This window comes from Macrosteles quadrilineatus, unplaced genomic scaffold (assembly GCF_028750875.1).
Source record: "Macrosteles quadrilineatus isolate MER2022 unplaced genomic scaffold, UCM_ALF_1.0 Scaffold_12__1_contigs__length_5162894, whole genome shotgun sequence".
Classification (NCBI taxonomy): Eukaryota; Metazoa; Arthropoda; class Insecta; order Hemiptera; family Cicadellidae; genus Macrosteles; species Macrosteles quadrilineatus.
In genome coordinates, this window is record NW_026542605.1 from 84,807 (window position 1) to 107,988 (window position 23,182).

General features: G+C 34.9%; 1 protein-coding gene across 4 annotated transcripts in view; it reads left to right on the forward strand.

Moving 5' to 3' along the window:
- LOC129004843 (polypyrimidine tract-binding protein 2) overlaps window positions 1-23,182 on the forward strand; it is a 122,388-nt gene that overhangs the window by 25,435 nt on the left and 73,771 nt on the right. For all 4 annotated transcript variants that reach the window (XM_054433499.1, XM_054433503.1, XM_054433502.1 and 1 more), the window contains exon 2: window positions 1,444-1,605. In XM_054433499.1, coding sequence (XP_054289474.1) covers window positions 1,444-1,605 — 162 coding nt within the window. The remainder of the gene's footprint in view (window positions 1-1,443; window positions 1,606-23,182) is intronic.

Here is a 23,182-nt window from a genome sequence, read left to right on the forward strand (position 1 = left end):
GATAAATATAGGATATGGCCTTTAAAAAATTTCAACAAAACGTTTTATGGTTTTATTTTGTAATGTTGTGCAGAGTGAAAACGGGAAAAACTCGTCATAGCTATTCGTTCAAGTATTGACTTTTATTTTAGCTATGGATTCCTTGTTGGGAGTTATTTAGAATTGGGGATAAATGTCTTTAACTAAAGACAAATTTCAAAATAACAATAATTCACTCAATAGTTCATTGAAGGTGGCCTACATGATTCGTTTTAAATTTGTCATGTGTCATTTAATAATCAATAAAATTAAAGCCAAACATTTACTGAGTACTTTGATACCAGAATGAACTTGTTAACATATTAACAACCCGAGATATAAATCTTTTAACAAAAACTGATAAAAAAGTTTAATTTAATTTTGTGTTGGGGTTTGTACCTCGTCTATAACTAGTCTGTTTTAACTATAAATAAAACAAAATGAAAGCTAACAAAAATGAAAGATCTTTTATCACTGAATATTTTAAGGCTAGAACGAACTGCAAGCAATAATAATACCTGGAGAAAAATAATCCAAACACATTTTCAAAGTAACTTACAATACGTCCATAACTGATGTATAGGGGAGAGTTTTCGTTTTAATATATCTTAAGCAACGAATAAACTTATTTAAAAACGGATTTCAGCATTGAAATCAGCGTGGAAATCTAGTTCATAATGATGTGTCACAACACTATTATTACATTAAAAAATATTTATATCCAATATGGCTGATCCATGATGGCGGCCCAAAAAGCGTTCCCTATTGAAATTAAGTACGGACCATCCAATAAATATCGGTCGTGGTTCCAAGTCAATATCTCGAAAAATGTGCAAAAAAACATGTGGTATCTTTTGTTGCAAAATTTGTCCAATATTGGAAAAAGCCGCCATTTTTTCCTTAATTTAGGGGTTTCCCGTGGACTGATTTTTGCAACTTTTGGTATGTCACTCTGCACACCACAACAATAAAAATAAAACCATAAAATGTTTACTTGCAAATTTTTATACGATCCCTGTGTCTGGTTTTTTTTAGTTTGGTGGACTATTACATTAATTTATAACATATATTTTTATTTGAAATATTTTATTATTTGTACGGGGTTTATTTTTTGTTGTAGGGACATGTATTTGGTATCATTTTAAAGGTAATTTCAGGAGGAACATTAAATGTATTGACGACTTTTCACCAATATTGACTGGAAAGTCAGAATTTCAATAAAAAGCAAAAAACTACTTGATTTGGCCGCCATTTTGGAAAAATGGTGGTGTTCCACCAAAGATATTTTTGGAGACTTTTGATATATTATTTTCAATACTTTTCACTAACGAACAACAATGGTTTCATCTGTGTTCTAATTATTTCTAGGTCAAACCACATATTCAGGGGCCTAACAGTAACCTATGTGTTTTGTATTGTTTGCAGGCCAAGCTGGACAAATCGAACGGCGCGACGAGAGAGAACAAGCCATCAAAGGTGATACACATCCGCAATATCCCCAATGAGGTCACTGAGGCGGAGATCATCCACCTTGGCATCCCCTTCGGCCGAGTCACCAACGTCCTGGTGCTCAAGGGCAAGAACCAGGTAGGAATAAACTATATATTTTCTTAATGTATCATCACAAACGTCTATCCTTGAAGAGGTGATCTTCGTCCTTCAAAAATTCTTCTCAGGCCAACATTCTTCACCGTCGCTCCCGCACAAATACCCCCACCACCATCACCATAGTACTCTAAGATTAGGGTCGATTTAGGGGCATTCAATGCCCCAACAATGTCCTTAAATTCAAAAATTATAATTAGTCATCAATGATAGTCAGTTCAAGGAATAGGAAAAGACCTTCTTACGAATTACCTCTCTCGCAATCATATAAATGGCTGATTATTTATCTATAAGACTCTTTGCAATCGTAGTTTTTATTCAAAGCCATCAACATTTTTCTATAAACTATTTCTCTAAGTAGGTTCTCGTTGTTATTTTTTTTATATAGAAGTAAAATTCCTTATTCTTACTGAAGAGGAACTGACCCTTATCTGATCTATTTTCTTCACACCGTTTGGTACGTAAACTCAACTAATAAATCATTCCAGAGATTTTAACTCGGAGTCACCAATATTTAAAAATAGTCCCCTCCACTCAAAGCCCACAAACCTAATACTTTCATGAAAAAGGTGTTTTGTTTCAAATTATTTTCTGGAAATTTTCAAGTATTACTGTGAATACTGTGAAATAGAAAAATGTTTTAATTTTTAATAGAATTCTTCTTCCCTCAACCTTCTTTTTGTGCTTGTTGACTGTTTGTAATTACAAAGATTGTTTCCTGTTTCACCATTTTTCACACTGATGTAAACATCCAAGACGATACATTCTCAGGTAACTATTTCAACATTCAAATAACTGCTCCTATTCCCCCATAGTATTCTCCGTGCATACATCACCTAGCCTAGACTGTATACAGACACTTGACAGGCACACTGGAGTATCCGACCAGTCATCGTGTAGTGGTCAGTACACACTAGACAGGCGAGGGTAAACGTTTGACCAACAAGTGGAAATAATGTGACGCATTTGCGCTTTAATGCATACGAGTACGTACAATGCGTGCGGATGCGATTGAGTCAAAGTCACCCTATAGAGAATTATAGCTACAAATACACGAGTTGAGCAAATAGAAAAGTTATTTCAGCGTTCGCCTGAAAGATATGGTCGTGAATTTTTTACGTTAGCGTCTCGTACTATGGTGTGAGAGGAGTTGATCCGGCATATCTAAGAAATTTGAGGGGTACGGAGGTTTGGACAGCTTTCACTTGAAAGCGTATAATGTCCTCTTTAGAATATTCCACTGATATAATAGCTAAAAAATAAAATAAACATAACCTTAGGACTTGACCTTATAAAACGTACTATAAAATTTGGTTTGCTTTGAAATACACCTTATTTCTCCTATAATACCAAACCCTCTCTCAATAGTTTAAATATTTGTAATCACCCCTTCAAATGTATTCAAGTTGCACTGGTTTAATTTCTTATATTTTTGGTGTGATGCAAATTGAAGAACCATATACCTAACACATCCTTACATTCACCATTTAACTTTGCAGTAAAATTTTAATGTGGTACTCGATCGTGTGAAATGTTACTAAATAAATAATGGACCTTCATTACGTAGTGGGTTTAAATTCATTACGCTAATTAATTGGTAACATAATTCATTCTACATATAAACATTTTGAGCCACAGATTCTCCCCAATTTCTCATATTATGCCTTTCTTATTTAACCAATAATTTCTTATAAAACTAAATCAGTCCAAGAGGAATACTTGAGTTTCAAGACTAGTTCAGCAGCAAGAACGTTTGGACGTTTGTATTTATTGAGGCCGACTTTGGCTCGAGTACAAAAACACATCTCTAGTGGTACGGTTAAGTACGTGAAACAAGCCAGCTTTGACTTCTGGGGCAGCAAAGCCTCTCTCCCTGACCGCCTGCGTAGCCTGCATTATATCTTGCGAATATATATTTTGTAGTTGAAACTATACATATCGATTTACTACCGTGGTATATCGTTAAAATTGTATCAGTATTGTATCAGTGGTCGACACTAGATGTGTTTTATATGATTTAAAAATAATTGAGTTCGTCTAGCCTTTTTTAACCTTAAACATAAAAAGAACATTGTAGGTTATTAAAATGTATAATCGTATCAGAGAATTTAATAACTCAAATGATGTATTGTCTTCAATAAATTTAACAAAAAAGCTAAATTAGGTGCCTGCAAATATTTTATTTGGTTCGAAATTATGTTTAAGCCCTTAGCAAATGCGCAATTCAAACCACTAATCCCAACCAAAGATCCTCTAAAGCAAAACTGAACTAACTAAAACATACAGCTAAACAGAACAATAATTTCAGCTGCTTAAAATAAATGACTGAACAAAATAACTTAGTAAACTCAGTTAAAAATACATTTACATAACTACATTTTCCATGAATCCAGTAAAAAATCCAATAACCCAGTCATAAATATATAAAAATTGCATATTACAAGACATTTTTACAGCTTAGCCTACCAATAAAAGTTAAAGGATTGATGTAGCTGTAACTACATCAAGGCCGTATCAATTGTCAAAGAAAAAATGAAAGAAACGATTACACCGGTGAGGAGCAGATTGGAGCGAGGGAGGAAATTGGATTTAGTTGGGGGAGGAAAGCGACGTGCTCGAGAAGTGATACTGTGAGCAACAGTGTGCAGACTTGCAGCAGACGATCATTGTAAGGGTAGTGGCTGGGGTAAACAAATTCATATAATATAGCAGTCATAAAGGCTCATGGTGTGGTAATTTTAAAATGGGGTTATATTATGTAGTTAAAATCTCAGTATGATATAAATCTACAAAACTGGCAACGTTTTTCGTGTAGGTATTCTAGTATTACGTGGATATAACCTTTTATGCATTGAATCCCTCCCTATTGACCAATTGTAAACATATATTACTACTAATTGCTCTTCGTTAAGCCCTCTTCCTGTTGGTACCAGTTTGAAATAGATATTGCCATTGCACTATAGAACGCAATTGTAAGCAAATATGCAATTTTCAGCTATTTACCTATATCCTGTAACCAGTTGTAAATAGACAATGCAACTGCATTTAGCCATCCCTCTTTTGTAACTAGTTGTAATACAAAATGCGATTGGATTTAGTTAAGCCCTCTCTGGGCACCGGTTGTAAACACATATTGCAATTAAATGAACTTACTTAAGCCCTATCCTCCATCCATTAGTTGTAATTATATAGTTCTTTGCACCCCATCTTGAGGAACCAGTATAAATTAATTTGCAACGTTACTAATCTAAACACTATCCAACCCCTAAGTTTCAATTCTACTAGGATAACCCCAAAGAATATGTAAATACAAATTTTTGCTCTTGCGCATATTACATCGTTGTGTAGGTAATTGCACTTTGTTAAACATTTTTCTACAGGCACTACTTGTAATTACAATGCATTACACTTACTTCACACCACTTTGTACACCCAATCAATTGCCATTAAGCCCCCTCTAAAAGGCATCAGTTGTGAATACATATTTCTATTGTACTAATGTAGTAATCCCATTGTAAACAAATATTAAGAAATACATTTTATGGTACTTTTCCGTTAATTCACTTCTACCTTTTATTGCATTTACGTTTATTCACTACCAGTATTTTTTTCGTAATTAGAAAGTTTGGTTGGTTAGGTTAGTTTAGAATAGTTTTATTTTATAATTGATATAATCATAACTAGGCTAACTGTAAAAATATCTGAATTTGCAATTAAAAAAGTATTGGTAGTAAATTAAATGAAAATAACCCATTTTATTATAGTTTCATTTACTCAATCCCATGATATAAATTCGTTGTAAATATGTACTCTTTGCACTTACCTAAGCCTCTGCTATCACTTTATTCATTGTCGCAAGACAAGAGCTATCAACTGTATGTGACACGGGGCCACGTATGAAAATCTATAGTTTATTAACTTGATTTACTAATTATTATTTACAATTCGGTTTAACATACACAGGAAAATGTATTACTTAACACTACTGTTTTATTTGAAAGCAATTTTTCCTTACACTTGGCCAAAGTTTCATAAATTTACAGAAAACATAATAATTTCGCTGAGACATTTAATCAATTCCTCGCCCCTAATTGCAAGTATGATCCTACAATGATGGTTCAAACAACCTTTGGTACAAATGTGCGCTGGTTTTTAACTGTGGCTGAAAGCAATGTTGTACCGTAGGATTACCTCGGTTACACCGCCAGATCGATACCATTATTGATGGAGTGCTTTTATCGCTACCCTTATTTCCAATGCTGTTTGGAATTATTTCATTACATACAATACACCATCGGTTTTTATTTTCGGGAAATATATGAATCAGTATACATGTTTTAATAGTTTCTCTTGTTTCTATTTTGTTTCAGCGTGTAAATACAGAGTGTTCAAAAAGGTGGGACATGATTTACGTAGTGAATCCTTGGGTCAAAATAAAGTGAAAATCAAGAAGAATTTTTTTTTTCCAAAATCGCCTCGTTATCCAGATATCCGTCATTTTGTATTTTGTACATAAACATTTTTATCATTGCAGTTTTTCAAACGATCTTTATGTAACATGGTTTATATGTTTAGGTAGAAAAGATACGTGTTAGAAAAAAATCATCTTGATTCAACAAAATAATTTAAAATGGTTTTAATTATCAAACGGTACCTATTTCAAAAATATCGACTTAAAAATAGCTTAAATATTACGATTTTTATTTGTATAATGGGGTAGAATAAGGCTAAGATGGTCCGGGTTGTCCCATTTTTCAACAAAAGCTGTAATATTTATAGAATTTCTTATTCGATCTTTATTAAATCGGTAACGCTTGATAGGGAGTTAAAAATTCTAAATAAAAGTGTTCTTGAAATTTTTCATAAAATCCGCTGATTTTGTGTAATTAGAGTTTAAAAAATTAAAATGACCACCATTTTAAAATTTTAAGTTGAATGAAGATGATAATTTTTTTCTAACATGGGTAAACAAACCCCCCCCCCCCAAAAAATAAAAAAAAATAATAAAAACAATTAAAAAATTTAGTGAAAATTTTTATTTTTTTTATGTTTAGGGATGTATGTTGCTACCTTAACATACATCCCATTTGACATAAAGATTAGTCGAAAAAATTAAAAGATAAAACGATAAAAGTGTTTATGTTAAAAATATGAAATGGTGGATATCTGGTTGAAGAAGCTTATTTTGGACAAAAATTTTATTCATTATTTTCTCTTTATTTTGACCCAAGGAATCACTAAGTAAATTATGTCCCCACCTTTTTGAACGTATTTATCAAGATATATAATTTCAGTATTGTAAATACATTTCACTCAGTAAAAACAACGCACATATTAATCAGCATATCCGAACCTTTAATAGCGGATGTATTAAATTAAGACGAGATATCGTTCGCTCTGTTGAAGCTCGACTTGTAGCTTTGATCTTAATCCCTTGTATAAGCCATTGCGCTTAATTAAATTCATTACGGAAGGCTTCTACCTTAGGGAATATAATTTTCCCTTTTCTTCACTAGAACTTGCGAAATGATAATTGAAAAATTATATCGCCTGGTAATTAATCCTCCTCAGTTTTATTGCTGGTAGAAGATTGAGTTCTTTAGGTTTTGGAAAAATTTAAAACCATCATATGTTATAGATAAATTTGTGGTATTATGATTTTTGTAAAAAAATTATCTCATACCATGACTTAAATATATGATGTAATTAGGTATACATTTACCTAGTGATTGAGAACATCCTTTTCAAACTTATATTATGAACCATAAATACTGTAGGTGAACTTTTTTGTAACAAAACAATATAAATATAGTCACAAAAACACATTAGTTGAGGAAAGGACAATGGAAGAATGAGAATATGAACTTCCTAAATGAAAATAAAAAGGTTACAAATTATCAGCATAAAAATGTAAAGGGTTACACGTAATCAAAAACCACTTAGGGCTTGTCTAACTGGTCGGATTAAATGCGAGTAAAGTAATAAAACAGCCCCAGCCATCGAATAGGATTTAGTGGGACGATGGGTAATTCTGCCCTAAGTAGCCCTTGAGTACCTGCGTCTTGACCCGACGTTAATCCTTCCAGGATATAAAACCCCCTAATTCTGGGGGGGGGGGCACGCACGTACAAATAGGATTGGAATCGGGCAGACTTTGTTCGTGTGGGGATCTAATGTCGGTGGAACATTGCTTGATCGTTTGTACGATTGTTTGTACAGTCTGTATACAATAGGGTGAAGTGGATATGTATCTGAATAGTGGGCTGCATTGCTATATGGAAATATTAATTCGCTTTACGCTTTCACCTATTTTTAAAAAAATACCCCTGCCGCAGCTAACCTGCAGACTAAGCGAATTTCCATTTGCCTGATTGGATTTACACTAAAATATCTCCTCAAAAAATATCACATTTATTCCCTATTTAAATTGAATTAGTTTAACGAGTACTTAGGTTTGCTGCAACAGGGAGGGTAAAAAAGTGTTTTTTGTTGTTGTTGTTGTTGTAAAATGTTAATAGTTTAGTATGAAATGAATGCATTTTCCAAATTTGGTCAAAATATGTTCATAAACAAGCGAACTACAAAAGTTGACTTATTCTCCATAGGAAAACACGGACATTTTAAATTTAAATTTATTTGAATTTTCACCGTAGCCATTAGGCGCATAAAAACGCTTCATTTACTAAATTGTTTGTATTTTTAAGCTCTTCAAATGTTTACCATTGAATTTGAGATACTAAAGTGTACATAAAACATATCTGTGTAAGTGAGTCAATGTAAATATGTATCTTCTTTGTTAGATTTTGTTATGGGTTGTCCGTACTACAGTACAGTAGGTTATCATGAGTTGTGTTTTCAGCTTGACGATGGTGTGGTGGATAGAAATCAGTATTTGCAAGGAAATCAACGCACTTTCACGGTAGCTCAATTAAGCTATGTGAATAAAGTTTGTAAAATTTGTATTCTAAAATCCATTGACCCTACATGGGTATAGTATGTTTACTTTTATCCGCAGACGAAGCCTACTTATAATTATTCTTTCAAATACTACACTTTAGGTTATGTTCAAATGAACGAAAATAGAATATAAACACGAAATGGCAGGTTAAATCGTAGTATAAATAGTCAGCTGATCATAATAGTAGTATCTTGTGTTGCCAACCTATTTCCAAGCATACACGGATTACGTGCATAATAAAACCCCGCAGTTTTGTGTTGTTTGGTTGGAATACCGGTGTGCGCCGTATAAACCGTGCGACAAAGTAAGTAAAGGCAGCAATTAGCAGCTTTCTGTACTATAATCAGTGAAAGGAAGCCAACTATGTTGGGTGAATGTAGGAAAAGGTATTATGTGTGAAGATTCAATATATTTATCCTTTGTATACGAAATTAATCCTTCACTTTTGGTAATGATGGATCCAGACTGGAGCAATCACTGATTGACAAATACTTTTATGTAAACATATTAAAAACATCGAAATACACCTCACGACAACCACAATACTCAGGTTTGCTCAGGTGTTATTTAATCTCTATCTCGTCAATCCCGCTCAGAACCAATCAAATACACGTCACTCGTGGTTTGCTGGAGGACCCGGCTTTACAGGAACGTCTTGTAAAGTAATTACAGCAAAGGTTGCCTTTACAAGGTAATTAATCCGCTTGATCTACGAGGATGGATTGAGCGAGGTCTACGGTTGACACAAATTCGCCGATTCCTGAGGGACGCATCAGTCATGTGTTAATTGATTACGGGGAGGGTGGAAACTTACTTTACCTCCGACTCGTTAAAAATGTTTATTTGTGTTTAAAACTGTTCGCCTCGCTAATGGGTGTTGAGTTATTGTTTTTTGTTTGAAAATAGTCTGTGGTGAGTTGATTTTTGTTGGGATGTTTGAAAACGTACAAGATTTCATTAGGAAAAGTCAAACGTTTACCAAACCTACAAACTTTTGTGGTTTTAGTAGCCCTTTTTGGAACAAATTAAATTGTATATGACTTTTGTCATTGAAATTAATGCTACAAGTGATACTCCTATTAAGAATAAATACCACATAGATACCTGTGTTTTGTTTCAATGCGTGATTAACTTACATAATAAACTGTAACACTTTCAAATATATACACACCGCTTACAAATATGTGCTTGCGTATCTTTTGTTTTCTACTCATAATAATAAACATAACTGCCCCTTGCCTTTGGAAAAACTAAAACGACACTATAGTGAAAAGCAAAATATATTGCCAATATGGAAGGGTAGCTTTTATACGTGTAAAAATTCATCTATTCAGTCAATAACACCTTTATAAAATACGTTGTCCCTACTTTTAATTTGAAACCATTTAATTTAACAATTCATTTTACATTTTTGTATGAAATCTTGTCGTTTACACTAGCTTGTTCCCATACATGTTGATATTACAAAACTAATATGCCATTTTAAGGACCAAAATACCATTTTCTTCAGCAAATCACAATATTTGTTTGTCAGAACATTGGTATAATTACAACAACGCAGCCAATGAATTGTAAACCGAACAGTAGTCAGTTAACTGGTGTGAACAGTTCCACGTTTTGATGGCACAATTACTGTTGCGGTCAGCAAACTTGTTAGCCTACTCTTAACATTGATTGTCCTTCAACTAGAATCGGATCTATTACAGTACTGTGAACTGTGTAATTCATTCGCTGACGTCATGATTGTAGCTAAGCATTTAAAAGATTTATTTATGTCAATAAATGATCATGTTTAGATTGTAGTTCTATCGCAATTGCGTATTTTATGTTCTAAATAGGTCAGAAAATAGCCAAAATTTCTCCGAATATCTATGCAAAGTATCTCTGGTTGTGTAGTAAACTGTACCATAAGGCTTTCTCAGTCCAACCCATATAGGCATAGTAAATGTTGTACCACCGATCTTTCTACTGCACTTACTTATTTTACACGTGCTTAAGTAACCATAGGAAAAATTACAGTACAAATTAGTGAAATTACTTTTATCAAATTTCTGCTAAGGCAATAGTGGATTGAAAAAAGTAACTGTCATCAATAACTTCACAAATTAATAGAGGTAATATAAAGATGGATAGGGATGGTGTTGTGGGGGAGAGAACGCAAGTTTGCTACCCCAGAGACCGCAGCTGTCATGTGACCTAATTGATTAGCCAAACCACCAACACTTTTTCTTCCCTCGTTTAACAGTTGGTGTGTTTGTTTAGACCGACCGCGTGTTTACAGTAACGCTTGTTCATGGCTTTTGAACCTTTTCATGAATTTTAAACGGCCAGAAGTTTCATAATTAAAACTCGGCCCGTTTTATAACATCGACCTGGATTTAGGAACTGTTTTAATTGGGATGCAATTTGAACACTTAAACCCGTTTCGTTTGCTTTATGACGTGGTGTTCAGTTATTTTATTTTGTTAGAAGTATTAGCTTTTTATATATGTTTTTCTATTATTGGATTGGGACGACCAAAACTAAGTTACAACAGAGGTAAGGTTGAATAATCTGTGTTGTCATGTTTTAAATATGGAATCAACTTGCTCATTGGTATCAACAACGAAGATGAGGTTATGGGATTTAGAACACGAAGTAGTACCATTATTGACTATTGGACCCGAACACTCAGTTTTAAACCCTACCTCTACCGACTGCTCAGCTATTTGATACTATAGGAACCAAAGCCCACCTTAAGCTATAGGTTCGTTTGCCAATCAATAAAAAAGGATAAGTTGACTGAGGCAATAAGGAATTTCTCAGTAGTGAGCTTCCTTAACTATAAAAAGCATTGCGTTGTTGTATTAATAGTCAATGGTATTACATAAAAAAAAAACACAAGTATTGATACGTTAGAATTTAATATCCTCCTCTTGTTAATTATACCTGAACCTGCATTTTATTCAGACTTAAAAACAATTAAGAAAATGTTCTATCCTCTTAAAACAATCTCACTAGCCTTGTGTTTTTTTGTAAAAATTATGAAATTGTTACCGTTTTTAACTCTTTAAAACAATTTTAAAATATAATAATTAGGATATGTTAAAATAACAGTTTCTCGAACTTTTCCTTATCTTAGAGCTAAGTCCCTCTGCTTCCATGCATAAGTTTCCCTAATGCGGCGGTAGATAGTTTACCAAAGTGGTATCAATAACCCATCAACGCTACAAGTTTGTACCTTGGGGATGATTGAGGGGATGTTTTAGTGTAGAAGGCAGTGTGTCAGTAGAGGTAAGGAGAGCAAGTTCACACTCATTATACATTACAAGAGCTGCTCAATGTTTTTACTCTTCGCTGTAGTACTACTGTACTTCATGTGGTACCACAGTGAAATTTCTTATCGTAACAAATAGTAAACATGTAAAAGATCAACTCATCCCCATCATCAGTTTTTTGTTTCGAATGATTTGTAACTTGTTTATAAACGTATATTTGTTAGTATTCAGGCACTATTGTGATTGTGTATAACTTACAAAGTAAATGGTTGAGTTTATCATTTACGAGAACAAGTTAACGTATTCCTAATCATTTCGTCGTAATCTAGAAAAATATAATTTTATCCGTCAAAATGTGCTGCAAAATAATGAATAATGATAATTACAATCATAAATATACAACAAGGAAACCACTTGTCGCGTATTGTACCTTGAACCAAAGTTAATATTGGCGTTCGAACTATAACACGGCCCACAGTTATTTCAATATACACTTCCAACCGTCCTATATTTACTCTAGCTACCAAACACTTCGACCCTGCCACTCTAGCTGTATGAACCCCTTCAAAATTATGGTTTAATGAAGTTACAGGGTGCATTAGCTAATTAACAGTAACCTAATTAATTACACTAACATACACAGAAGTAGTCGTGTTATTTCAGTTAATTAGATCCAATTTAATTAACATTGAACCCGTGCATTTACGCTCACAATCACTGTTCACGGTGATTATTATTCAATGGCTATTTTCACAATTCAATTTTCCGTTTGACGTTTATTATTTTAATGTTTGCGTTGTTTAGGTTTTCGTCAAATTCGATCTGTCAGTAATGGCCAACCATTCGGCTAATAGTTGAATCAATTTGTAATACTGTAGATGATAACAAAGCTTTTTAGTAATACATTTTTAGCGAGTGTAAACCATTATTTTTTTAAGTGAGTGTAAAGCATGTAAGGAAAGCAGTGAGTGCTTAAGTTAGTGTAAAGCATATAAGGAAAGCAGTGAGTGCTTGAGCGAGTGTGCAGCATGTAAGCATTGAGAGGGGGGACCACGGAGTCCCGAACCACACAATCCACATCATCCTGCGGGATCTCCTGTTTTCCCAGGATTACAAACGACTAGAACAAATCCTCTTCTGCACTACATCGTCCGTCCACTTCCTTGTCCTTTATTGTGTGCGGGAGCTTTGAGGAGATAATTTAATATTCCCCTTTAGGATTGGAGGTCTGTGTGTGCTCTCTGTTCTATCATAAAATAAAAATATAACATTCAGATATGGACTGGACGTTCATTAAAATGTAAAATCGAATTTTTATTTAAATAGTGCAAATCAACCCTCTTTTTAGTACACAGTGTATTTTATTAAGTTGACAATTCTTCTTATATCAATCAAAATCTCTTCACATAGTAACAGCTTTTGAATCAAGCTATTTAAATAAGATTTTACTTCGATAACACGTTATTGGATTTCTATCCATATTTTGAACTCAAATAACGACTTGTAAATGGGTATTTATTAGGCAATACCAATCTCCACCCAACGGATTTTCACCGATCCACATGACAAAGCTACAAACACAAGATGACAAACATTTATGTTACGTAGGTAATACAGTTACCTGATCTGAGGGGGCGGTAACTCCCCCCACTCGTAATCATCGCAACGTCATCTGTTGTCATTGAGTGATGGATTGGTTTGTAAACCTCCCTCCCCGCGTGCCTGCCTCTTTGTTGATTTCGTTAATAGAGACTTTGACGCGATTAATGCACTTTGTAGCTGAAACGCGTTATTGAATATGACAGCGGATCTGCACAAATACGCTGAAATACGCCGGGTTATTGATAATCCGCTGTTGCCGCTCAAACGGAATCCGTTAGTGCGGGAATGCTCGCATTAGTTTTCTTTCTGTACCATCCGCCATACCTGCGTTGAGAGCTTCCATTATTGACGTTTGATTCGATCTGTTTTTCCGTTACTCTTTTTGTCGTGCCTTTCATCCTTCATTGCCGATGTTATCGTGTTTCATTTCAGCCAATTCTCTCTGAAAGCATCGGATCCCGATAGTTGGCGATAGTGGGGATGTTGTACGCGCACGAGTTTATTTGTCTGGATGTTTTGTCAACGGGAATAACTCGTGATTTTGTTATTTAAAAGCCTGTCGAATGAAAACCATATTACTGTGATAAAATCATTGTAACTAATCACAATACACTACAATGCTACAACCGTTTTTCAATTTAAAATATTTGAGAATCAGAGTCCATAAACTACAGAAAAATTCGTATTTGAACATCTTACTCACAAATTGACGATAATGTTAACAACCATTAGGATTATACTAATTGTACATCTTACTAATACTGAAATGTATTTCAGTGAGATTAAGGTTTAGGTACGGCTAACATACCTCTTAATGATTCCTGAAGTCTCTATACTATTCAAAATACAACAATTTTCAATCGAGTAACGTATATTAGGCCCTACCTATGAACAAACACTACACCCTGTTACAGTCATGAAACATTACAAACTAACGTTCCTACAAATTCTAACGCTACTTTGGTGGAATTTCTTTTTTAAATGTGTTAAAACCTGCGGATCGTCTAAAAGCATTTTGCATTTTCAGCTGTCATATTTAAACAAGCAAAGCCAGTCGCGCCAATTTCAAGTGTCCAATCCCACTTATTGACAAACAGACAGCAATATCGATGATGAAGCTCTCTTGCTGTCAATGGAGATATTCATTAATGCAGAGGCCCTTGCCCTCCCAGCCTCGTGTTATTGCTATTGCTGCCATTTATAGGCGGCCGACTACCTTTGACGACATGTTTCTACCAATCAACAGCTGTAGATCTACATACGTCTGTAATCCTAGATATATTTGTCAGTGGTATACAGGTATATCTTGACCCATTAATATATCAATTATTTAAGATTGGGACGAGTATTTTAACCCAAGGATGAGTGTAGGATGAGTATAATGCGATCTTGTAATCTTGTTAGTGACTAAAGTCGACATGTTTGCTTGACTGTTTAGATGTGCTTTTAAATTATGTTGAATCATACGCTTTTAATTTGAGGTACAATAACCACCCTGGCCAGGAAAAATGCATAACTTGGAAACTGTTTACAAGTTATCTAGCAAACGAAACGTTGAACTTAAAAACTGTCAATGATATATAGGTACATACAAACATGAAATTGCATAAGTTTCAGGTTTGAAATAAATTGTTGTACACGTTATTCCCTATTTTTAAAATAGCATTTCTATCTTTACCTTTTTAGAGTGATTAGTCATTCATTGTCTATGATTAGTCCAATGTATAACAAAACAAGAATGAAAATCGTGTCGGAAATCTTTGAAATTAATCGAATTTTTAATGTAATCCAACTTGAATCTTGAAAAACAACTTTTCTGCAAACAACTATCGAATGATCAAGTATTGTTGAACAAAAAGATGTCGCATTACCTGGTTTCGATATAAACACTTGAGGAAACAAAGGGAGATAAGACGCAAGGTAAACAACACTACGTGTGAGACCTGGGCGCGCCTGAGCCACAAATGATACCGCTCGAATGTTTATACTATTTTGGATGTTATTCCGAGACGGGTGATCAAAATCCGTTTTGGGTCTCGGAGGATAGGCCCTTGTAATCCCGCTCTCGCAAGGCGTCGGTTTGGATTTACGTTGCCTCCCCCCCCCCCCTTCACCTGCACTCTCTCACAAAATCTCACCCTCTCACACGGCCTTGCGCTAATTGAACTACTAATGTAAATAATGTTACACGCAGCCACGGCTCGTTAGAAGACACAGGTTGTAGCTGAGAATACTATCAAATGTGTATGACAAGGAGAACTTCGAAAACAGTACGTATAAGGTAGGATTCGAATTTGTTAGGGAATGAAATAATACTTTGGATCTAATTTCCATGTACCGGTAGTCAATTTTATTGTAGGTTTACAGTTAACGTATATGAATTGATTCACCGACTGATTGCGCTTATGAAAAATAATTAATCATTCTTTGCTATTCCATTGTTTTACAAAAAACAAGTCCGACTAAATTGTGAGTATAGCACGTTTTAAGTCATATCATAGTATTATAATTAAAGGGCAAATTTATTGGCAGATGCTCATCCATCCATGTTCCATATGAATTCAAAATCGGCAACTGCTACTGCAGTTCCCCTATAGATGGGGGATTTCCATTTACTTCTGTATAAACAAATAATGATAACTTAATAACCAAAACTGCGTGATCATAAATATTAAAAGATTAGGATGAAATTGGTTTAAATACTTATAGCTTTAAAGGGTGAAAAAACAATCTTGTGAGATCCCAATAAAATAACATTACATACTTATTGATGTTTCGCCTGGTTAAAACCTTTGTAATTTAAATTCGCAACACTAATATAGTCTTCCTCGGCAAAACCAAGCGGTAATGTTGATCCCTGTATTAGACGGTTGAAAGGCGCACAATGGGTAAGCGCGACGTGCAAATCGGTATTAATGAGTCTGACTTCCCTCGCAACATGGGTGACTACGGCGTGACGTCACTGTTATGGAAATGGATTTGTCAGGTAGGCTCGGGGCTGTTTGGCAACACAGGGGATCGCAAATTGACGCAAAGACAGAGACAAACTGGTGGTGACGTCGCTACAATTACGTCACACACGCACACTCACAATTAACTGTGGGTCAGATGTGCAAACATCGATAGGTACGGACACAGTAGTAGTGTCAGCGTATTTGCCATGTGCCATAACACCTCCCCTGATTCTGTCTCTCTCTAAAGCGTATGCAGGTGTGTTATCCCACCAGTGTTACCAACAAAATTAAATGCCTGCTTAAAAATAACAACAAACACGTTTTTCGGCGATATTGCAATCAATAAGCTGATTTTTTTATACTGCTGCTTGTACTGAGTTTTTAATATTTTTAATCCGTCTTGCCATACAATCCAATTTGAAGAAAAAAAAAACTGGGATATGTCAACAATTTCGAAAGTACGAGTACATCAGAATTCCGCTTTTGACACAAATTTAGTTGCTAATGAACATTTATGAGTTCATTCTAGTTTCCATGTTAGGAAAATGGTAGATTATTGTCCTAATAGTATAAACTTGTACCTCTGATGTCAAGGCTAGGTCTGTACCTGTAAATGTAGTATAAGTAAGTAATCACAGTATTAGGTATTCGGTCATTGTTTACAATATGATTTCTGCGGCAATAATTTTGTTACTACTTATCTGGCGATTTTAAACATAATTAAATTACAAACATTGGAATATCTACATAGGTCACTTCCCCTAAACATGTACGGTAAAGTATTTTTTCATTACATACTTCTAATTCAAATACATCCTCGCTGAACGTAGTCATAATATTTTCGTTCCCAGTGAGTATTTAGGTGCCTTCTCTCACTGAGTGGTGTTCATTAGGCCTATCCGCTCCGTTGCGATGAGGCTAATGCAATTCTATTTGGATACCTCGCTGTCAAACATCTCCTACATCACCCTCGGTTAATCCGTTTAGTAAATCACGCGTGGCATAGTTAATTGTTTATTGTTATAAAATTATTCAACATTTTCCATTCAATTTTTAGTGGTAAGGACAAATTTATCTTATTTTGTATTCCCCTAACTATATTTGCTTAATCAATAACCTTTACTTCAGCTCCATGTTAATTGTTTACCTATTTAAATGCTGTCTCTATCAACATACATATGCGTACTCCACTAATTGCACTCAAGTTAATGTATTGATACGCCACTGTGTTAGCGACGCCCCCGTCTACATAGCAATTACACTATGTGTTGACAATAATTTAATTTACCTCATTATTTTACCCAATTTTCCAATAACATTTAGTTTATTGAGAAAAGTTAAGTTTCAAACCTTTTTATGAATTAAGTCCAGCTATTTCCAATATGGCATACAATGAGGCCCAAAATTTAATTATAACAACTGCAGACTAGAACAGTCATAGGTGACAAGGTTCGTAAAATCACACACCACAGACACAATGTATAAAGAAATCAATCGTAGACTGGTACAGTCAAAGGGTATGCAACGTTCTTGAAATCACATTACACAGACACAATGTATAAAGAAATCAATTGTAGACTGAAACAGTCAAAGGTGGCGAGGTTAAGACGAGGTTGTAAGGTGAGGGTTGTAGAGTTGTAGGGTTGTGGTCGGACCATGATATATTAACGTGGCTAGAGGGGAGGAATGGTAACTCCCTCTCACTTAGGCAACAGGCAGTCTATACATCACGCGTGGGTAAATGGCGCGTGCGCGGTCATCATATATTCCATTAGACTGCTAACAAGCGTGACATCATCGTTTCGTATATGGATTTGTGGAAATAGATGGGTTAACACTGGCTAAAAGAGTATCCCGTGTTTTATACATTATGTACAGAGAAAAGTCTCCAGTACAAGTATGATGTAATCACAAACATATCAATGGGCATAACGACACTCGAAATTCACATTTGGGTTCGTATCATTTTAAGACATCATCATGCGGAATTTTAATGTGCTTAATGATAACAGTACCTTTAGGTTGAGATGAGAAGTAGTAGCAAGAAATATATCCACAATGTAACGGCCTGTCGATGTTTGGTGTCGTATTGTTTTACGATGCCATGCAGTGACTGTCAAACTACATAGTAGGTACTGTACAATGTCCATATCCGCGTTTGGTATCGTATTGTTTTACAACATTGTCATGCAGTGTTAAACTACATAGTATACTCTCATACAGATGAGCTGTAACCACAAACATATCTACGTTTGGTATCGTATTGTTTTACGACATTGTCAAACAGTGTTAAACTACATAGTATACTCTCATACTGTGCAGATGAGGTGTAACCACAAACATAGCCACGTTTGGTATCGTATTGTTTTACAACATTGTCAAACAGTGTTAAACTACATAGTATACTCTCATACAGTACAGATGAGCTGTAACCACAAACATATCAACGTTTGGTATCGTATTGTTTTACAACATTGTCAAACAGTGTTAAACTACATAGTATACTCTCATACAGTACAGATGAGCTGTAACCACATATCAACGTTTGGTATCGTATTGTTTTACGACATTTTCATGCAGTGTCAAACTACATAGTAAACTCTTATACTGTGCAGATGAGCTGTAACCACAAACATATCCACGTTTGGTATCGTATTGTTTTACGACATTGTCATACAGTGTCACACTTTATAGTATACTCTCATACTGTACAGATGAGCTGTAACCACAAACATATCCACGTTTGGTATCGTATTGTTTTACGACGTCATGCAGTGAGTGTCAAACTACATAGTATACTGTCATACAGTACAGATGAGCTGTAACCACAAACATATCAACGTTTGGTATCGTATTGTTTTACGACGTCATGCAGTGAGTGTCAAACTACATAGTATACTGTCATACAGTACAGATGAGCTGTAACCACAAACATATCAACGTTTGGTATCGTATTGTTTTACGACGTCATGCAGTGAGTGTCAAACTACATAGTATACTGTCATACAGTACAGATAAGCTGTAACCACAAACATATCAACGTTTGGTATCGTATTGTTTTACGACGTCATGCAGTGAGTGTCAAACTACATAGTATACTGTCATACAGTACAGATGAGCTGTAACCACAAACATATCAACGTTTGGTATCGTATTGTTTTACAACATTGTCAAACAGTGTTAAACTACATAGTATACTCTCATACAGTACAGATGAGCTGTAACCACATATCAACGTTTGGTATCGTATTGTTTTACGACATTTTCATGCAGTGTCAAACTACATAGTAAACTCTTATACTGTGCAGATTAGCTGTAACCACAAACATATCCACGTTTGGTATCGTATTGTTTTACGACATTGTCATACAGTGTCACACTTTATAGTATACTCTCATACTGTACAGATGAGCTGTAACCACAAACATATCCACGTTTGGTATCGTATTGTTTTACGACGTCATGCAGTGAGTGTCAAACTACATAGTATACTGTCATACAGTACAGATGAGCTGTAACCACAAACATATCAACGTTTGGTATCGTATTGTTTTACGACGTCATGCAGTGAGTGTCAAACTACATAGTATACTGTCATACAGTACAGATGAGCTGTAACCACAAACATATCAACGTTTGGTATCGTATTGTTTTACGACGTCATGCAGTGAGTGTCAAACTACATAGTATACTGTCATACAGTACAGATGAGCTGTAACCACAAACATATCAACGTTTGGTATCGTATTGTTTTACGACGTCATGCAGTGAGTGTCAAACTACATAGTATACTGTCATACAGTACAGATGAGCTGTAACCACAAACATATCAACGTTTGGTATCGTATTGTTTTACGACATTGTCATGCAGTGTCAAACTACATAGTACTGTATACTCTCATATTGTACAGATGAGCTGTAACCACAAACATATCCACGTTTGGTATCGTATTGTTTTACGACGTCATGCAGTGAGTGTCAAACTACATAGTATACTGTCATACAGTACAGATGAGCTGTAACCACAAACATATCAACGTTTGGTATCGTATTGTTTTACGACGTCATGCAGTGAGTGTCAAACTACATAGTATACTCTCATACACTCTCACAATACAGTTTACACATGTTTTGTGTTGCTATTGTTTTACGTCATCATCATACAGTAGCTCACATCACTACTCCACTCGAATGGGTTTACGTTCCAATCTCGGCGAATTCAAAACAATTCCCCTTCCCCGGAAGGTTTATGCATGTTAAATTCAATCCTCGACTTATTGATTCGCAAAGGGTCGGACCGCAGAAAGAAGGAATTACAGCTAATGTTTTCTGCTGCTATTAATCTTCTGGATTAGACAAACTGGTTTCCAAAACTGGGGGAAATTGGATTCGCGTGCATCTTGTAGCGGTAATCGCCTTCCGAAGCTCACTTTTATTGGCGTTCGTTTATGTTTAATACCTTCTCCCTTTGCTCTCTGAATATTAGTTGAACTAAATTATGTTGCGGAGGGTCAAAATACTACCAGGTGACTTATGTTCGTTTAATAGTATCTGGTACAGTATCGATTTCAAATAGCTAAATGGTCATTATGTTTGCTGAATGTGTACCATAATCAATGATACACAACGAATAATTCTTGAAAGAATAGTTTTTAAATTTAATCATAATATTTTGGTGTTTAATACCCCTAATTAGATGTTTTTCTTGTTTCATTCATTAAATTTATAAATTTTTTATAAGTTAGAATAGTGCATAAAAAGTGTCAAGTTTTTTTAATATAGTTGAAAAATATACTTTCAATATTGTCCATATTTATATTCAAAGTCTCGCTAAATCCTATTTTAATTTTACATAATCACTATCATTACATCAGGGGTCAGCTGATGTCCAAATGCTGACCACACACTCACACACGTGTGTGTTACATACGCTGCGTCCGCAAGTTCTTGTATGTTAGTGGATTTTTCCCTCCAAACTGGCTATATCGGTGATCTCGCCGCCGCTGTTTGCATTACTGTATGTTACCCCGACACCTACCACCCCCTGTTTGCCTGTTTGTTCCCGAACCAATCACACTAGCTCTGTTTACATTGCTCCGTGCGAGCGCCGCGCTGCTCCCGATAAAACCGGCGGGAAAGCAAACGGTTAATGGAAAATTAAAAACGCACCTAACACTGCTGATTGAATGCAATTTCCGACCATTTATCTGATTGGAAAATTCCATTTGCCGCCGAATGGATCGATTTCCTGGACAGAATGAAGAGAAGATAAACTGTGTTTTTAGTGGAAACAGTTTCCAAGTATGCTAAAGAACAATGGACAAAATCAGAAGTTTGATCAGGTGCAATTTGTTTAGTGAAGTTTGTATTGCAACAAAAACCGATGCCAAGTTTTGATTACTTATTTAGGTAGTGCAATACCATCGGAAAAGTCATAGTCATAAGAACTTCTAAATCAGTTATCAAAACTTGTCAGCGAAATTATGGTTTATTACACTTGCACATTATTCTAGTCAAACCTATAGACGTTGTGTTACAGTGAGTTGCGTCTTAACACGTTCATTACAACAATCAATCAATCAATCAAATCAGTCAGTGCGTCAGTTCAATTTGTAATGTTATTACATCTCCAGTTCATACTAGTCAGACCATTAGACGTATTACAACGTTGTGTTAAATTGAGTTACGTCTTAACACGTTCATTGTTTGTTCAATTTACAATGTTATTACATCTCCAGTTCATACTAGCTAGATGTCATAAAAACGTTGTGTTGAAAAGAGATAGGTCTTAATACGTTTATTGTTTGTTAAATTTGCAATTTTATTACATCTCCAGTTCATACTAGTCAGACCATTAGACGTTATACAACGTTGTGTTGAATTGAGTTACGTCTTCACACGTTTATTGTTTGTTCAATTTACAATGTAATTACATCTCCAGTTCATACTAGTCAGACCATTAGACGTTATACAACGTTGTGTTAAATTGAGTTACGTCTTCAAACGTTTATTGTTTGTTCAATTTACAATGTAATTACATCTCCAGTTCATACTAGTCAGACCATTAGACGTTATACAACATTGTGTTGAATTGAGTTACGTCTTCAAACGTTTATTGTTTGTTCAATTTACAATGTAATTACATCTCCAGTTCATACTAGTCAGACCATTGGACGTTATACAACGTTGTGTTGAATTGAGTTACGTCTTCATACGTTTATTGTTTGTTCAATTTACAATGTAATTACATCTCCAGTTCATACTAGTCAGACCATTAGGCGTTATACAACGTTGTGTTGAATTGAGTTACGTCTTCACACGTTTATTGTTTGTTCAATTTACAATGTAATTACATCTCCAGTTCATACTTATCAGACCATTAAACGTTATACAACGTTGTGTTAATTTGAGTTACGTCTCCAAACGTTCTTTGTTTGTTCAATTTACAATGTTATTACATCTCCAGTTTATACTAGTCAGACCATTAGACGTTATACAACGTTGTGTTAAATAGAGTTACGTTTCCACACGTTCATTGTTTGTTCAATTTACAATGTAATTACATCTCCAGTTCATACTAGTCAGACCATTAAACGTTATACAACGTTTTGTTAAATAGAGTTACGTTTCCACACGTTCATTGTTTGTTCAATTTACAATGTAATTACATCTCCAGTTCATACTAGTCAGACCAGACGTTATACAACGTTGTGTTGAATTGAGTTACGTCTTCACACGTTTATTGTTTGTTCAATTTACAATGTAATTACATCTCCAGTTCATACTTA